Source organism: Vicugna pacos, chromosome 35 (genome assembly GCF_048564905.1).
Source record: "Vicugna pacos chromosome 35, VicPac4, whole genome shotgun sequence".
NCBI lineage: Eukaryota > Metazoa > Chordata > Mammalia > Artiodactyla > Camelidae > Vicugna > Vicugna pacos.
The window spans coordinates 14,987,810-15,004,445 of record NC_133021.1 but is presented as its reverse complement, the minus strand read 5'-3'; the positions used below and the strand labels follow the sequence as shown (position 1 = coordinate 15,004,445).

The following is a 16,636-nucleotide window of genomic DNA, read 5'->3' as shown; positions in this document are numbered from 1 at the left end:
TTGAATTGAGAACAGAGCAGCATCTCTGTCCAGGTTGAGGTGTGGGAGTGATGTAGGCTGCTGGGTTCACTGTGACTTTCTTGGTGTATTTCATGTGGGAGGGGATCTGGGGTCCCCTCCCCTGTGACTGACCGCAAAGCTATAGTAATGAAACCGGAGGCAATTGTAGGCTGTAGGAGGAAGATTGCATAACTGGTTACTTCCTCAAATTGCTAATTTGCTCACATTCTTCGGGCAACTCAAAATGATGGAAGTATGATGTGTCCTAAGGAAATTCCATTTTTCAGCAGTAGGTTTTTTATGTAACCTACATACAGTTGTCCCTTGGTATCCATGGGGGCTTGATTCCAGGACCCCCTCGGACACCAAAGTCCATGGATGCTCAGGTCTCTTGTGTAAAGTGCGAGAGCATTTGCATATAACCTACACACACCCTCTTACCACACCTAATACACACCTAATACTTACCACACCTAATACAACTTAAATGTTGTGTAAATAATTACTGGCGTGTCGCAAATTCAATTTTTGCTTTTTGGAACTTTCTGGCAGTTTTTTCTGGAATATTTTCGATCTGGTTGCATGAATCCTTGGGGAACTCGTGGATACAGATGGTCAGCTGTATGTGTTTTAAGAATGATAGTCTCACAGGTGGATGAACTCAAACTGTTCTGTTATAAAATGACAATTTAGCCACTGTGCATTTTCCTGCAGAAATAAATACTAAAATTTGATGCCTTGACCCCTTTCCATGTTGACTTAGAGTTTGGCAGCTGGAGGGAGGCAGATTGAATAAAAGACACTGGGATAGATGGGACAGGTTGAATTACCTTCTCTTTCGGAATTTCGACTTTAAGGGACTCTGTCAAATAAATACGACCATTTGGCAACATAAATTCAATTTAGTTTTCTAGGAATATTGACCTAACTGAATTTCTCTGATTCCTAGATAGTGGTTTTTTAAAAAGCATTTTCCTTGTGCTGGATTTTGACAGTTTTAAAATCACGACAAATCGCAGCTGCAGCCTAAAGTTTTACCTCAATACTAATGCTGCTAATATGTTGCTCAGCTCACATCAGGGTGAGAAAGGGCAGAGGAGGCAATTCTGTGAAAGTCTGATTTCAACCAGTTGGTTTATTATCTTGCTGGAAGTTTCGAAATATTTACTGTGTTTTTTGGAAACCCAGGTGATGTAAAATTCTCATTGTGTCCTGATGTAGTTCAGTGTGTTTTCCAGGCTCAGAATCGCCCTCCCGACAGCCGGCGCTCCAGCCTCCGTCCAGGTACTTGTGCAGAGGGTCTAGTTTCTAACGGGAGCTGAAAGGTTAGCAGCCCAGAGCCCCTCACGTTTGACAGGTGAGCCGCAGTGTTTCTGTGAGGTCGTCAGGTGGCGGGGGCGGGGGGCGACGCTCTGCTCTGGTTAGGGTATCGCCCTTGGGAGGCTGTTTCTGTGAGCACTTTAAGAAGCACACTCAAATTCTTTTTTTTTTAATTTATTTTTAATTTTTACTTTTTTGGGGGAGGTAGTTGTTTATTTAGTTATTTTAATGGAGGTACTGGGGCTTGAACCCAGGATCTCCTGCATGCTAATAAGCACGTGCTGTAAACCACTGAGCTATACCCTCCCCCCTCACAAATTCTTTATGAACTGCTCTTTAGTTTTCTGATTCAGACTGTAAGACGTATTAAAATTCTCCAGTGCACATTGAAAAGCCCTGATTTTGCACGAGCGAGGCAAGGGGGATGTTGGAAGTGGTTTTTATCAGAAGGATCTTTCCTTCTTTTCCATCCTTCTAAATTTAATCCGTCCCCAGGGCTGGAGCACAGGTGCGGGCACGGCAGGCGGCCTGAAGTGCGGGCGAGGTGACCTCTGGGCGCCTCTGGGAGGTTGCTCGTTGCACGGGGTTAATTTGCTGTGTGTAACGTCCGTAGGATATTTTGAATTAAGTGGGATTTTTACGTGCCCACATTTATCAGGTTGGTTTATAGTCACAGACCTTCTGTGTTACATCAAGTCACGCTGTTTGAAGATGTTTAGCGCCCATTTCACAGGTAGAATACTTATAAGTCTCTCAGGGGTGTTTTTATTCATAGCACTGTGTCTTATAAAAAGTAGGCTACTTTCAGCCTTCTAAGGGCTTACGTGTGAGGATAGTTTGATGATATTGCCAAATGGGAGGATTCAGAATACTGCACTAGACGTGACAAACGATTTTGAACACTGACGCACCTCCTGAAAATGTGGAGTCTTTGCTGCTTCCAGGTAATGAGAAAGGAAAGGTGGGTGGAGTAGCGTCTGCGTTCCGCTGGGCAGTGACAGCCTTTGCTCCGGTGCAGTGACACCGTGTGAGGAGCACTTAGAAGTAGGCAGCGGTGCGGTGTGACTGCGAGCCGGTCAGGAGCATCAGGATGGGGGGGTGGGTGCGGAGCGCTTTCAGGCGGGGAGGCACTCTGTGGTGTGTATGTTCCCTGCTTCTATTACTCATCTTTTAGGTGCTGATTCTGGATTGAGGAGAACTCTGTTCCTTTTATTTCTGAAGTGCCCTGTGTCGTCACAGTCTGTGGAAGTATTTAAGATTAGGACTAGCTGGCTAGGAACGTGACTTTCAAACCTGTGAAGATGTTCACAAACGACCCTTATTACCAGAGTCTGTTAAGTTTTATTTGTTGTGTTTAATGCACTCATTTCCTGAAGGATGTCTGTATGTTTGAAGCACTGTATAATTTTGTTCAGTATTTGAGAGCTGGAATGTGAGCGCTTTTCCTGAAACCTGTTTATTAATTATGGTAGATTCTTAACTAGGCTGAGGGAAACGGAGAGTGAAGGGCTTTTGCTGTGCGTGCTTGTCACCTGCGGATCCATCAAACACAACACGCTGCTAAGCCTCAGACCTGGACTCCAATCACACAGACGGAATAAACGTGCTCTTTGACCCAGAATGTGTGCAGGGGCCTGGTGTTAACCTGTCTCGCTGCTGACGCTGAATGTGACATGTCCGATGTCAGGTGCCCCCAGGCTGTGCCCAGGGCGCCGAGTGATCACGCCCGAGGTGGTCAGTGGGGCAGGTGGAGTGGCCTGTGCCCACGTAGGGGGTGGCTATTTCCCACACCCCCAGCAGGAAACCCCCTCTTCTCAAAGAAGAGAGTGTTTAACAACAACAGGACTGTAGGAGTTTCATTCTGGCCACAGTGCTGGCCCAGGGACGGAGAAGAAGACCAGAGGCAGAAAGGAAGTCTGAAGGGCTCCGAGCCCACGAGTCACCAGGCTTGTACCTTGGTTGGCTTCTGACAAGGGGGACACGCACAGCGGCGCTCTGGTTGGTGTGCTCAGGCTTGCTTCAGTTAAGTCAGCTTTGAGTCTTCCGAAGCTCCAGGTGAGAGTGCTTTGTGCTTTCAGACTCACTGCCTGGAAGGCCGTCGTGCCCCCTCATCGGGGTGCGGGGCGTGATCTGGGCAGCATTGCCTCCCCGTTGTCTGGCCCGGCCACCTGCGCAGACGAGAAGCTGCCACGTGGACACCGGGCAGGAGCAAGCCCACCCCTGCAGCTGGCCTCCTCTCCACCCGCTTTGCCTGTTCTCTGGGTCCCCCTAGGCACATGAGCTCGGGGCTCCCGCCCACAGCGTTCAGGCCTGGCTTCTCCGAAGGTGGGCCTCCCTCATGCTGTGTGATGTGGGAGTTGGAGGGCCGGTGTTTGCGGCCCCAAGGGTGGGGGTCCTTAGACCTCAGCTGCCCCTTGGTAACTGCAGAGAGGGAAGCGGCTGGTGCTCCCACCTGCCTGAGCGGGGACCAGCGCCGGTTCCCAGTCCGCAGGGACGTGTGGACATGGCCAGCCCACCAGGGCCCAGGGTGCTGGGAGCAGGAGCCCCCCACCCCGTCACCGGGCCTGGGTTGGGTTCAGATGTGGTGCCAGCCTTCCCTGAGCGTCTGAGGGAGAATAGCTTTTGTTTCAGGAAACCACCGACTCCTGGCTATGAAAATCGTTACAGCTGAGAGCTTTAGGAAGTTACATTCCATCTGGCTCGGAGAAGGTTGACCATTGATGGTTAAATTTAGGCAGAAATCCACAAGGCGCAAATTGATCATCAATACCGACCCTTGGAGCTGGGACCAAATCTCAGTAGGAGAAATTTATGCTTAGACACCACGTGTAGCTGCTGCGTGGCCGAGAGCAGGGCTTGTAAACCACGCGCGTGCTCACCGTGATGGGAGAGTCCGTCCATGCCAGGCAGACGCCGCTCCTGGGGGTCGTTCAGGCACGTGGCCCTTGCGGGAGGCGGGCGGGCACTGGCTTCTCTCGACTTGCCTGGGCTGGGTGGTGGGTAGCTGGTTAAAGACGCTCCCCACGTGTTTCTGGTGTCAGGACTGAGAACCACTGTGTACATCCTGGCTCCCTGTTGAGGGAGAGTGACACTAGGCATTGTGCCCCCAGTGTGCAGCACCAGCCTGCGCTGTGGATGAAGGGACTTTTTGGAAGATCCTGCCCCTAATAATAGTAAGTAACCAACTGAGCAGTGACTAAATGCCGTGAGCTTTAACTGCTTTAAAGATTCCGACTCCTTTAGTCTGTTTAACTAGTCTGTGTTTTGGGGACTCTTGTCACCTACGTTTCTCAGGAGGGGACTGAGGCAGGGGGAGAGGCTCAGGACTCGGCTCCAGCGAGGCGCAGGGCTCCCGCTGCTCCTGCTGTGCGGGCCAGCACGACAGAAGCCCCTCGGCTGGTGACCTGATGGACGGCGCTGGCATTGCTCTTGCCCAGGCACTTGCTCCATGCACAGCCGTCCCTTGAACCACGGCATCTGGACCCTGGTGTGACATGTGGGGCAACGCCCACCCGCCGCAGGGCTGCCTGATCCTGGCGCCTCCTTGACCCGACCCCCGGTGCTTCTCAGGATGGATAACGCGGCGAAGAGGTGAAGGGAGAAACGAAAGTGTCTCGTGGTTTGTTTTCAGGTCAACTGAGAGAGATGTGTTTTCACTTAGTACTTCCTGTGGCTCTGTGTGCTGTGTTTACTGTGATGGTCACCAAATTATTTTAAATGGTTTATTGACATTAGGATTAGAGCAGTTTATTATATCCAGTTTAGTTATTTTACAAGCAAATTTAGAAATGTACTAATACACTTGGAAGCATTTTACTTGCAGATATAGAAAAGTGTAAGCTTAAAAAACACTGTTCCTGTTAGAGATTTGAAGAGGGTAACCATCACCATTGCTCTGTTCCCAGGGGCGACTTGTGTGGGTTTCAGCGTGGGCCTGATCTGGGAGGAGGTTTTAATTGCGTGGCCTCAGACAAATGCAGCTTCCAAACACACTGTGTTGGGTTTTTAAATTTTTTTTTTTTGCCTCCTTAAAAAGTGTTTTATTTAGGAAAATATTCTGAACAGTATAGGATTCGTTTTGCAACATCCACAGACTTCCTGTTCACTTTCTGATGAGCACACAGTTTATTCTGATTTCTGACCGTGTTCTGGATGAAAAGCCGCAGTTACTACACGCGCTTTGCCTCGATGGGGATGAGCTCCCTCCCACGCCTGCCGCGGGGATGGGACCTCTGCTCGTGGGTGTCCTCTGCTGGCGGCTCTTGGTCCTCACGGCGGTCCCAGAGCCACCGCCCTGAGTCAGGGAAGCTGGACTGGACCCAGCATCAGAGGCCCCTGGTCCCGACGCCCCGCTGCGGGCCCCACCCTACGCCTGGAGCCAGCCTCCCACATCCCTGCGGGGTCACTGCGCCCGCCGGGCCTCAGTGCCTCTGCTGTGCCGTTGGGATGCTGACGGGAGTGTATCCGAATCACCGTGTACTAGGGGAACACACAGTGTGCGGTGCTGGGGTCTCCCACCCCAGCCCCTGGCCGGAGCGAGCTGTGAACATGGGGAGTTTAAATGGTTTCTTGACGTGATACAGCTGCGATCAATTCCTCTGATCTGACTGATACCTAATACACTTTGGTTTTTAAAGGATTGTGTGAAATAGTGATCTGAGTGGAAAAAAGTAGAGAGATCAGAGGTGGGGAGTCAGGCACCAGGCTCCTTTGAGGGGGAAACACTGCAGAGAGTCGTAGTGGGCACAAGGCTTTGCTGGTGTGTGTGCGTGCACGTGTGTGTGTGCGTGTGGCTTCAGCTGTCCTTGACGGCTTCTCCTCGAGGTTTTGTTGGTACGTGTGAGTGGGGGCACCTTCTGCCCTTCGGTCCGTACGTGCATTTGGCGGGGGGAGCACTGGACTAGCACACCCTGCTCTTGGCTGTGCTTCGTACAGGCGATTCTTTTTTGGAAGAAAGTTTTAAAAATGCTTTGCGACATCCCAGATGCAGAGGCAAACAGTGTGACGTTAGACGTTTTTGAGGTTGAAGCCTTAAGCCTGTGTCCCGACGGGGTTGGGGTTGGGGGACCACGGGGGTGGCCCGTTGAATCCCACGTGTGAGGCCCCCGTTCCCCCTGATGAGCAGTCCCTCCCAGTCCTGACCCCTCTGTGGACGTGTCCTGTGACCACGGTCGACAGTGACCCTGTGCAGAAGCACTGAGCCAGTTTACTCTTGGAACTGGGGTAGTTGTTACAAAACAAACTGTAACTTGTTTTCTGTGGAGGTGATGTCACTGGAAAGTCCAAGGGTGAATAACAGGGTGGCTGCGCATGAAACCTTACTTATTACCATTTGGAAAATAAAGCCAGTGTTTTTCTAGCATTAGAGTTGATACGTTTGCAATCTAATAGACGCTTAATTGAAGGTGTTGGTGGAACCCCAGTACACATCTTTTTCATCTCACTCAGGTTGGTGGTGATACAAATGCCCATTTATTTTTTCCATCAGATATGGAATCAACCTGCTTGTTAGGTCTGTCACTTTCTTCTTTAATCACGTCCTAAGTCGCAGAAGCGTGACTCCTGACAGCTCCCGGAGATGCCGGTCCAGCAGTGTCTGCGATGTGGGGTGTGGAACCACAGCGCCCGGCTCCCTGCTGTCCCTGCGCGGGTGCGGCCCGTCACCTCCCCGGCCCTTGTGCACACCGGGCACTCGCAGGGAGGCCCCCACACCCCCCCTTCCCATCCAGCCCGGCGTGTCTGCACCAGCGGCGGTGAGGGTCTGGGGGAGGGGTCGGCTCCTTCGCTGCCCTGCCCTGCGGTCCCCAGGGGCCTCCATCACTTTCCTCCTTTTCACGTAGTTTGCACTCGGTTCTTCCCACACTTGTTTGACTCTTTCCAAAGACATTGTGGAGATACAGGACAGAAAGAAACGTGGTCTGGAGATGAGCGTTCTGCTGCCTTTAGAACGCAGTCCCCTCTGCTCTGGAGCTGCCTTCTGGTTGCCGCTGGGCTTTGTGCAGGAAGAGGGGACATTGCTCAGGAGTTACACGCCCCACGTCGGGTCTGCTTCAGTGTCACGTCCCTGTCCTGAAGCCTTGTCGCGGGTGCCAGTGTGTCTGGCGTGGACTGAGGACCAGCGAGTTGCCCTCCGCAGGGTGGGCCCTTTGCCTTCCTGGTGTGAGGCGGGTCACAGTTGTGTCAGATGCCCTCCAGTTTTTAGTTCAGAACGCGTGACTTCTCATTAAATGAGACGGACATCCTTAGGGACAAGTTATTCTATGTAAACGGTGATGGATCTCTCTCCCTAAATGACTTGGAACATATGTAGGACTTCAGTGGTATGTGTTTGTTTATCTGTGGGTTTTATTTTAGGTGAGTCGAGAATTCTTGACAGGGTACAAAACGGAATCTTTCTGTCAGAAGGAAAAAAAGACAGGTGAGTGTCAGTAACCCACGGGCTTTTCAGATTCACCTGTGAAGAAACTGCTTCCTAACACACTCTGCACCATGAACTGAAATTTTGGTTCCAATCCTTTTTTTTTTTTAAAACTAAATCTTTTTTGGGAGGAGATAATTAGGTTTTTATTTATTTAAATGGAAGGACTGGGGATTGAACCCAGGACCTCCTGCACGCTAAGCATGCGCTCTGCCCCTGAGCTGTACCCTCCCCCTTCCAACCCTCTTGGTTGTGGGTCCATCCAAAACACAGACAGGTTTTTGCTGGAGTGTCATGTGACTGGGGACGGGCCCACACAGAAGCTTTGCACCAGAGCAAGTGCACACATAGGCCAGACGGTGTCGCAGACTCAGCACGGGCTCCTGTGTCGCAGCTCAGGTACCTGGATGTGCCGACTTTATGCTAATTAAGCCCAGTGTGTGGTGTTGGCTGCTTGGTGGTGCTGCACCCGGGCCGTGGCTCAGTGGCGGGGAGGCCGGCAGGGCTGTGCTGGGCACACATAGAGCCTGGCAGGTGCCTTGAAGAGTGGCTGTTTCTCTTGCGCTCACAGGGGCACATGTCAGACGGGCTTTCTGTTTTCCTGGTGGAGCCTCATTGACCCGCCGTGAGGTCCTTTGACAAACAGGAAGAGCCCGCGTGTGCCCAGAGGGGAGGCTTGAAGGAACCCTTGACGTTGCACACATCTGAGGGCTGGAGTAACCTCAAACAGAGGTGGGATGAGGGGAGCGCGTGGCCCCAAGACAGTCACTCAGTCTCGAAAATTTTGGAATTCTGAAAAGTTGATCTGGGGTCTTTTGAAGTGCTTGTCAGATCTCAGCTTGTGGGTGGAATTTGCTGCCGCTGTTGGTGACGTTACCTTGTTTTACCAGATGCTGAGCTCAGACATGAGGCTTGAGACAACACTGGGGCTAGGACTTGCTCGGGGTTTGGAAGCCGCCTCTCGGCCCGGCCCCGGCGGGGCCTCGAGCGCACGGCTAGGCTGTGCTCAGCTCACCGCGGTCCCGGGAGGGAGGACGCGTCACGTCCGCCTCTGTCCTAAAGTCCCCCTGACTGAGGTCAGAACGTTCCTTCATGAGGTGCTGTCCTCGGTGTTCTCTGAGCGTAGTTTCGGTCACCAGGCGTTGTTACTAGCGAGCTTCCCGTACCTGTGCTGGCCTCGCGGCGTTGACCCTGAAGTCTCGGAGGGCAGGGTCTTACGCAGACTGGCTCTGCCCCCTTCATTCTGAGATGCGAGCGCTGCTCTCTGTCCGTGCGGGAAGGTCTTCGCTGCCTGGTCATGTGTCGCTGCGGCTGGTAAACGTGTGCAAAGCGTCGAGTGTCTCAGTCGTCCGGGGCCTCCCAGTGCACGTCTCCCGCGTCCTCAGTGGCTCCTGCTGGCGAACCCTCGGGAGTCTGGACGGTCCTTGCTCCCGGACTTCGGGGGACAAGGAGCGGGGGGTCTGGCACCACTCCAGGGCTCTGGGTGAGGAGAGCCGTTCCGGTGGGTGGGCCTGCGGAGCACCGCGCTGTGCTTCTGCAGACACGAGTGTGTGTCATGGAGCGTGTGGGGGGAGGTTCGGGAGGCGTAGCTTTGTCTTTCAAGCTGTTTCCAAGGTCGGATCTGGTGGTTGTGGAAATGCTTGTCTCCTTTCTGCCTGGAGCGGGTTGAGTTTTCATGGCTGTGAGCATCTATGAACCTTAGAGATGACCCCCTTATTTGCACACTCGAGGCCTCGGCGCCATGTTGGGATACGCCCGCTGTCCCCTCCCTGCCCCTTTCTGTGGGGTGGACAGGGCGCCCACTCGGAGCCGCTGTCACCAGAGCTGCGCTCTCATCCCGCTGCTCTGTCCGTGCGTCCTCAGCGCCTCACCAGCCAGCCTGGCTGCTGCCTGCTGCCCCTCACCCGCCCGGGGGCGTAGAGTCACACGTGTGCTTCTTGGTAGCCGGTCCATTTCGCGCTTTAATTACGGGCTTTTGTAAGGAAGTTTTGCCCGGGTTCCGGCGCAGCAAAGTTGTTTACTTGCTTCCGTGCAGGATTTTTATCAGAAACTTCACTCCCAGGTTTGCTGTGGAGGGAGGTGGTCCAGACGGGTGGGGTCTCTGCTGGCTGCTCTCTGTCTTCGTGCTTCGCGTGTGCTGCTTAGTGGCTTTCTTTTTTCCTGAGGTGCTTTGTCCCATGGTTTCCCAGAAGCAATGGACTGAAGGCACAGTGACCTGAATTTCAGTTGCCTTGTCAGGGAAGCTTGGTGAGGGTGATGCACCAGCCGTGGGTGGAAGGGACTAAGGTGCCGCACAGTGGGACCTGCACTGGCCGCTTGGCGTGTTTCAGGGAGCACCTTGGAGCACCCTTCCTTCCAAATTCCCCCATTTGAAATGTATTTGAGGTTCAACAGATGGGCCCAGGTAAGGTCTTGAGTCACATAAGGGATTTTCAGGAGAAATCTAAGTGCCAACAGGCTTTGAGACTCACGGGTTAGTAAGGGGCCGCAGGCTGAGCTTGGCCTCGATGCCTGGCAGCTCGCATTGGTGAGCTGAGGGTGTGGGGCTGTGTTGGAGAGTGAGCCCCTCTGGTGCGTGAGCGGGGCTGGAGGCTCCGGGGGAAGGACCCTGCCCGTGGTCAGTGTCCACCGTGCAGCAGGTGCCCCACGTGGGTGGGGTGACCGGGAGGGTCCATGGCTCGTCAGGGCCACCCCGCACAGCAGCGCATCCTTACAACGTAGGCGCCGTGGGGAGACGGGCAGCAGGTACACCAGGGCTGCAGACCCTGTTGTGAAGAGGTGGGCGGTGGCAGGAATTGAAATTTGGGTCCGCTTTCCAGGGGGACACACAAGCCGGAGGAGGGTGCGCAGCAGGGAGACCCCCAGACTGACTGGCTGGACTTGAGGTGTGTGGCGCCTGTGTGCCCTTTGTCTGTCGCTGCCACTCCCTTCCCGCTGAAAACCTCCCCCAAAGCTGACGTGTGTCCCAGAGAGAGATGTTCTGGTGATAAGATGAGGCTGGCCTCGGGCACGTCCTGTGAAGATACCATCAGGGCTCCCTCCCTGGTCCGGTTCGGGTTCTGGGAGGCGGAGGGAGTCCCGCCGCTGGCACCAGCTGTCCTGAGAGACACACAGGGCAGGCCCTCTGCCTCCCGGGTGCCTGTGGTCTGGGCTGCGCTCCGAGGCCACACTTGTGATGCTGTGTTGCTGTGGGGCTCCGAGCCAGACCCCACTCGAGGGGGGTGGCCCTGGATGTGGGCCTGGGGGCCGCAGGGGGCAGCTGCAGAGCCATTTGCCCAGGCTTCTGAAGAGGAGATCCGAGGTAGGTGCAAGTTCTCTGCCAAAACCCACCGTCTCCTGTGGCCTCTTCTGCGTTAGTTTTGGGGGTGTTTCTTCTGATTCAGGGATGCTTGGCATCGCCAGGTGTATGGAACTGAGGGGTTTTACGCAATTTGAGGTACTTTCTTGAAGAAAAATGGGGAGGTGGTGTTTGGATTAAGTGACACGTTGTGGGGAGGTGGACGCTGCTTTGGGGTCAAGGTTTGTTAGTTTGGTTGAGAATTCTGAGCTGTTTAGAGTTTATCATACCTCAGGGAGGTTTTGTCTCCAGGTCAGAGAAACTGCTTTGGGTCTGAGTCAGCCTCTCTTGTTTGCTGGTTGGAGAGTAAATAGGGGAGGGCAGGGTTTTTTATTTTTGTTTTTTGGGTGATGCTGGATGAGAACCTTAAGGGCCTCTCAGGTTGGTTATTTCTTCTGTAAACACTAGGAAAACGGCCCGCATTTCAGCCAGCTTAGAGAGCGCCCCAAGGTGTGGTCCTCAGTGTCTGAACGGCGGGCGGGCGGTGGCTGCGAGGCCGCAGGGCGGGTCTGGACTGCGAGGCGCCGAGGCCCTGTTCACTGGCTGTGAGCTGCTTTCTTGCCGCTCCGGGCCCAGCACTGCCGGGTGCGCCTGAACGAGGCTCTTCCTCGGTCCCTGTGCTTTGAGGGGTGACGTGGTGCACAGCACTGCCTCCTCGTAGCGAAGTTAGTCATGTTTCCAGCTGGTGGCTGGTATGTTTTCATCATTTTTAAAATCATTTTAAGCAAAAAAATAAAGAGAAAGTGCCCTTTCTTGATCCCTTTTTCCTTCCACATTTGTCCCCCTGACAAATCTCTTTGATTCTCCTGCAAGAGGCAGAGAGTCAGACACGAGCACCATGGCTTTAGACGTTGGAGTGAAGCTGAGCTCACACCACTTCCCTCCTCAGCGGCAGCTGCGGGTGCAATGATGTCGGACCAGGTGGGTGTCCTGCCTCTGGTCCCTCCGTCTGCCCGGGAGCCAGGCGGGCACTGGCCGGGATGTGAGTGCCAGGGCGGGGCTGATAGGGTCGTCCTGTTCTGGGGACCCAGGCTCCCCCACCCTGCCCCCATCCCTTCTCTCATCACGGTGGTCCTGGCCTCCCCGGGACCAGAGAGAGCGGGGCCCTGGGGGGGCCGAGCTGAGCTGCCGCCTGGCCCCCCTTCCTGGTTGTTGGCAGGTCCATCCAGGCGTCAGTTCGCTTCTGTCTGGGTCTCCAGGCCGAGGTGCTGGGGACTCGGCTCTGTGAGTGAGAATGAAGGTGTTTATGCCGGAACTTGGGCTCCTGCCGTGGGAGGGGAGCATCTGAAGGTCTCCCCGCAGATCTCTGGCGTTTGGAGTGTCCGTCCGTCCGCATTGTCTCCTGAGCTGGTTCCGGAGTCGGGGAGGGGGGTGAGGGGGATGGGGCCTGCGTGTCCCCCGAGTTTCTTTTTGCAGTGAGGAGAGTGCCAGCCTGTGTCTGTTGCTTCTAGTTTCTGAGGAAGTTGGGTTTAAATTGTTTTCCTTGCCCCGCAGGGTTATGACTTATTATTATGTATGTTTTACGCCTTATTTATGCAACAACTGGGTGCTTTGTTCTTTGTTTTATGCTAAAAAAGCAGGAGAGGGTCCCTGCCTTGAGGGGGCACTGATCTAGAGACTAGCAGAGCAGGGCGGGTGTGCAGGGAGCTGGGCTTCTAAGTGATGGAGGCGGTCGGGGAGAGCGTCTCCGGGCTGGAGTACGCTTCACCAAGGCAGCTGTTTGGGTCGAGGCTGGGAAGCGGCAGGTGGGGGGGGGGGAGTTGAGCTGTTGGGGGAGGTGTCCGGGTGCGTGGGCAGGGGTGACAGTGTCTGCTGAGCATCTGCGCTGGGCGTGGGGTCTCGGGAGAGCTGAGGGCCTGCGATGGGACCTGGGGAGATCCGGGGCAGCAGGCTTGGAGGGAGTATGAGCGCTCGGCCCGGGGTGCTGAGTTCTGACGTTTGGGAGGTAGTGAGTCACTGGAAATGACTCATCGCGGGACAGGGACGAGTGTTCAGTGACGGTGGAGGTGGCAGCAGGGCTGAGAGGCCGGGGGTCTGGAGGCAGTGGGATGAGTCAGAAGGTGGTTGCGTTACTGAGAACACGAGGAGGAAGGGAAAGGAGGAGACGTGGTCACGGTTATGTAAGGGGACAGAATTGTGAAGCTGTACATACGTGTTCATTATGGAAAACCAGCAGGTGTAACGAGGCCTCCGCGTGCGTGCAGTGGTTCTGGCTCTTGTCTGTGGCTCCTTCTGCCTGGCACTGTTTTCCGACTCCAGGCGAGATGACACTCCGTGGTATTCTGTGCACAGCGCTTGAGTTGCTGTATAGTGTTCCCCTGATTGGATGGACTCAGCCAACTGCTAATTGTTGGACACGTAGCCGGTTTCTTGTTCTGTATTATTGTTTATTGAAACATCTGATTGAATGTGTACATCATGAGCATGTAACTGCGCAGGTAAAGTCCTGGGTTAGTGGGTGTGTTCAGTTTTAAGGATTCTGACGCATGGTACCTGGTTCTCCTTCCCGGCACCCCCACCCCCATCAGGATACGCAGGACAGTTTAGGACTCAGAGCTGCATGTGAAGGCGCCGGCTCCCTTCCTCTAGTGAACCCTGGGTCACTGAGGTTGTTTAAAATTGATCTTTTCCCCAATTTGTCGTGAAAACCTCAAAGTACAGCTGTGTCAGCTGACCTCTTGTTGGATTTGGGGAGTGGGAGGTGGGAGGCCCACGGCAGGAGGCCCTGGAGTAGCTCCCCCTACTCTCTGCTTCGGGCTGTGTCTCTGCTGAGGCGAGGTCTCTGTCCAGGTTCCAGCTCCTGCCCAGAGGCGTCCCCCCGGCTCCTGCCAGCTGCTTCCGGTCACTTCTGTGGCCTTCGGGGTGTCAGCTTCCTGCCTGGCTCCGCTCACCTGTGAGGTGTCCCCAGCCACCTCCATCCTGGCTGGGAGTCCCACCTCTTACAGCTTTGTCACCAGTTTGCCTGTTTAAAGCACATGCACACACACGTGTGCACACACACGTGTGCACACGCACATTCACACACACACAATTTTAAAGTAAAAAGCAGACGCCGTGACATCTTAGCCCACATCGTCTAAGAATGAGGGCATTCTCTTACATGTCGACAAGGCTGGTATCAGACTGAGGAAAACTAAGGATGATTTTCTAGTATCATCTAACACTGAGTCCCTGTGAAGTTCCCCCAGCTGTGTCTGTGATGTCTGCAACAGTGGGTTTTTTTGTTTGTTTGTTTTGACCACAAGGAGGATTCAGTGACCCCTCTACCGTGAATCAGGTCTCTTAGATCAGAACGGTCCCCAGTTTTTCAAAATGACAGACTTTTAACATTTTCTCTTGAAAAGTTTCTAAACTGCAGAAGGGTAGGCTGAACCCTTTACCCAAAGTGACCGATTTTCAATGTTTTGGGACTTTGGCCTTCTTCCTGTCTGTGTGCACGTAAATCTACATTAGCAACAGCACTGATTGTTTTCTGAGCAGAACCATTTGAGACCAAACCACAGATATGATGACTAACCCCTGAATAATTCACACATCGCCTAAACATAGGGCTGTTTTATGTAATTCCTGTACACGGATCCCGTCCCGCCCAGGGGGTTTTCCGGTTATCAGCTCTGTCACATCATGTGACAGATTCTTCAGTTGTCCCAGTGCTGGGCTTTTTCGTAAAGTTTTTCTCCCGTTGCTGGATTCGCTCTGGGATCATATGCTGCACCCAGAGATTAGACAGCATGGATTTTTTTTTTTTTGAAGAGAGATCAGTGTAGTTGTGTTGTTAAAAGTCTCACCTTCTGGATTTGTCTGGTTGTTACCTTTGGTGCCACGGGGCTCGTTCTGTATCCCCTCCATTTCCTGGAACGAGGTTAGGTGTGTGGATTGGTTAGGTTCAGTCAGAGGAGGATGGTGCTGTCAGGAGTGAAGATAAGACGTTGGCTTTAGGGGGAAGATAGCGGATATAAGCTTAATATATTTGAATTAATATAGGACCTGATAAAAATATTGTTCAGTTATCAGTTATTCCCAGATGGATGTCCTTTTATTCATTTTGTTAACATTTCCTGGCAAGCGGTCAGAACAACCTTCCTGGGGTATCGGACGGCTTCCAGCATCACGGGCTGCGTGAGGGCCGCTGTCTGAGACGCGAGTGTCGGGAGGGCTCAGGTCTGGAGACGTGCTGTCTGTCCTTCTCTGCAGAGAGCTTAGAGGTGAGGTGACTCTGAGAGATTTTGTCTCTGACCCTGTCTGTGGAATTTGTCTGTATGGTTATCACAGGAGTGTCAAACGTCTGTGTTTTTAAGATGCAGTAACGAATGTCTGTTTGATTTAAAACGTGTTCGTGAAGGCGTTAATCCATAGATTTATGAGCTAGAACATAACACGTAACAACACGTGGAAGGAACACAAAGCGTTTTAGCCTTGAGGCATCTGGGTTCGGCAGGCCCGGGGTAGACCCCGAGACTAGGGGTTCTCACCAGTTGCGAGGCTGATCTCAGGTGGGCTTCTGCTCGGAGAACCATCACTTCAGTTCATGAGGTTAGGACTGTCATGGAATACTCGGGTGAGTGGTTTGTCAGACTTGATTTTTAAGTAGTCAAAACCTTTTTATTAAAATAAATACTTTATGCACACCCCCATTATGCAAAGTATAAGTAGTGACGCTGTCGGGAAGAGGCTGGGAGAAGACGGGCACCTGTGATGCCAGCTGACACCACCGTGGGCGCGAGAGGGGCCGCGGTGAACCCTGGGGCGTCCTGGCTGACAGCGTTTGTTGGTGGTGACTTCCCGTCAGCACCTTACGCTCAGAGCCTCAGTTTTCTCATCTGAGAGGGAAGAGAGACTTCAGGGACATAACTGGGTTCCTTTAATTGAGATTAAATTTTTGTAAATTTGCATGTGGATTACTACTGTTTGTCATTACTGTATTTTGATTTATATTCTTTCCATTTCTGAGATTTTGTTTTTGGCCTATAGATCTATCTGCCCAATGTTTAAGAAACCTTTAAATGCGGAGGATTAACATGTGAAAGGATAATAGAAGTACTTATCCCTTATACGTACTGGCACTTCTGTCATTAGTAGTAACATTATTTTACTTGTGTTTGAAAGCCTGGAATTGCTAGATGAAACGAATAGATTGAGTATTTACATTTTAACCATTACTGTGCAAGAAAATACGAATTTTAAAATTTATTCATTTTTCATAACTACATTGTAAGTTAACACTTCTTTTTTTTCTTATTGGATATATGTATTTAATTAAAATGTAGTTGATTTACAGTGTTGTGTTAGCTTCAGGTGTACAGCCAAGTGATTCAGTTATAGATACAAGTCTAATTTTTTAGATTCTTTTCTGTTATGGGTTATTACAAGATATTGAATATAGTTCCCTGTGCTACACAGTAGGACTCTGTGGTTTATCTATTTTATATACAGTAGTGTGTGTCTGCTCATCCCAAACTCCTAGTTTAGCCCTCCCCCGCCCCCGTCCCCTTTGGTAACCATGAGTTTGTTTTCTGTGTGAGTCTATTTTTTTTGTAGGTAAGTTTTTATTTGTATTTTTT

General features: G+C 52.5%; 1 protein-coding gene across 21 annotated transcripts in view; it reads left to right on the top strand.

Annotated features, from left to right (window-relative positions):
* The window catches only part of LOC102526571 (partitioning defective 3 homolog), a 530,455-nt gene that overhangs the window by 60,396 nt on the left and 453,423 nt on the right, over positions 1-16,636 (top strand). For 5 of the 21 annotated variants that reach the window (XM_072955253.1, XM_072955243.1, XM_072955249.1 and 2 more), the window contains exon 1: positions 10,848-11,039. The exons of 11 other annotated variants lie outside the window; for them this stretch is intronic. In XM_072955253.1, the coding sequence (XP_072811354.1) occupies positions 10,914-11,039 (126 nt within the window). In that variant the 5' untranslated portion in view covers positions 10,848-10,913. Of the gene's footprint in view, positions 1-10,846; positions 11,040-16,636 lie in introns of those variants that run through there. 5 more of the 21 variants (XM_072955255.1, XM_072955251.1, XM_072955257.1 and 2 more) reach the window with 2 other exon arrangements.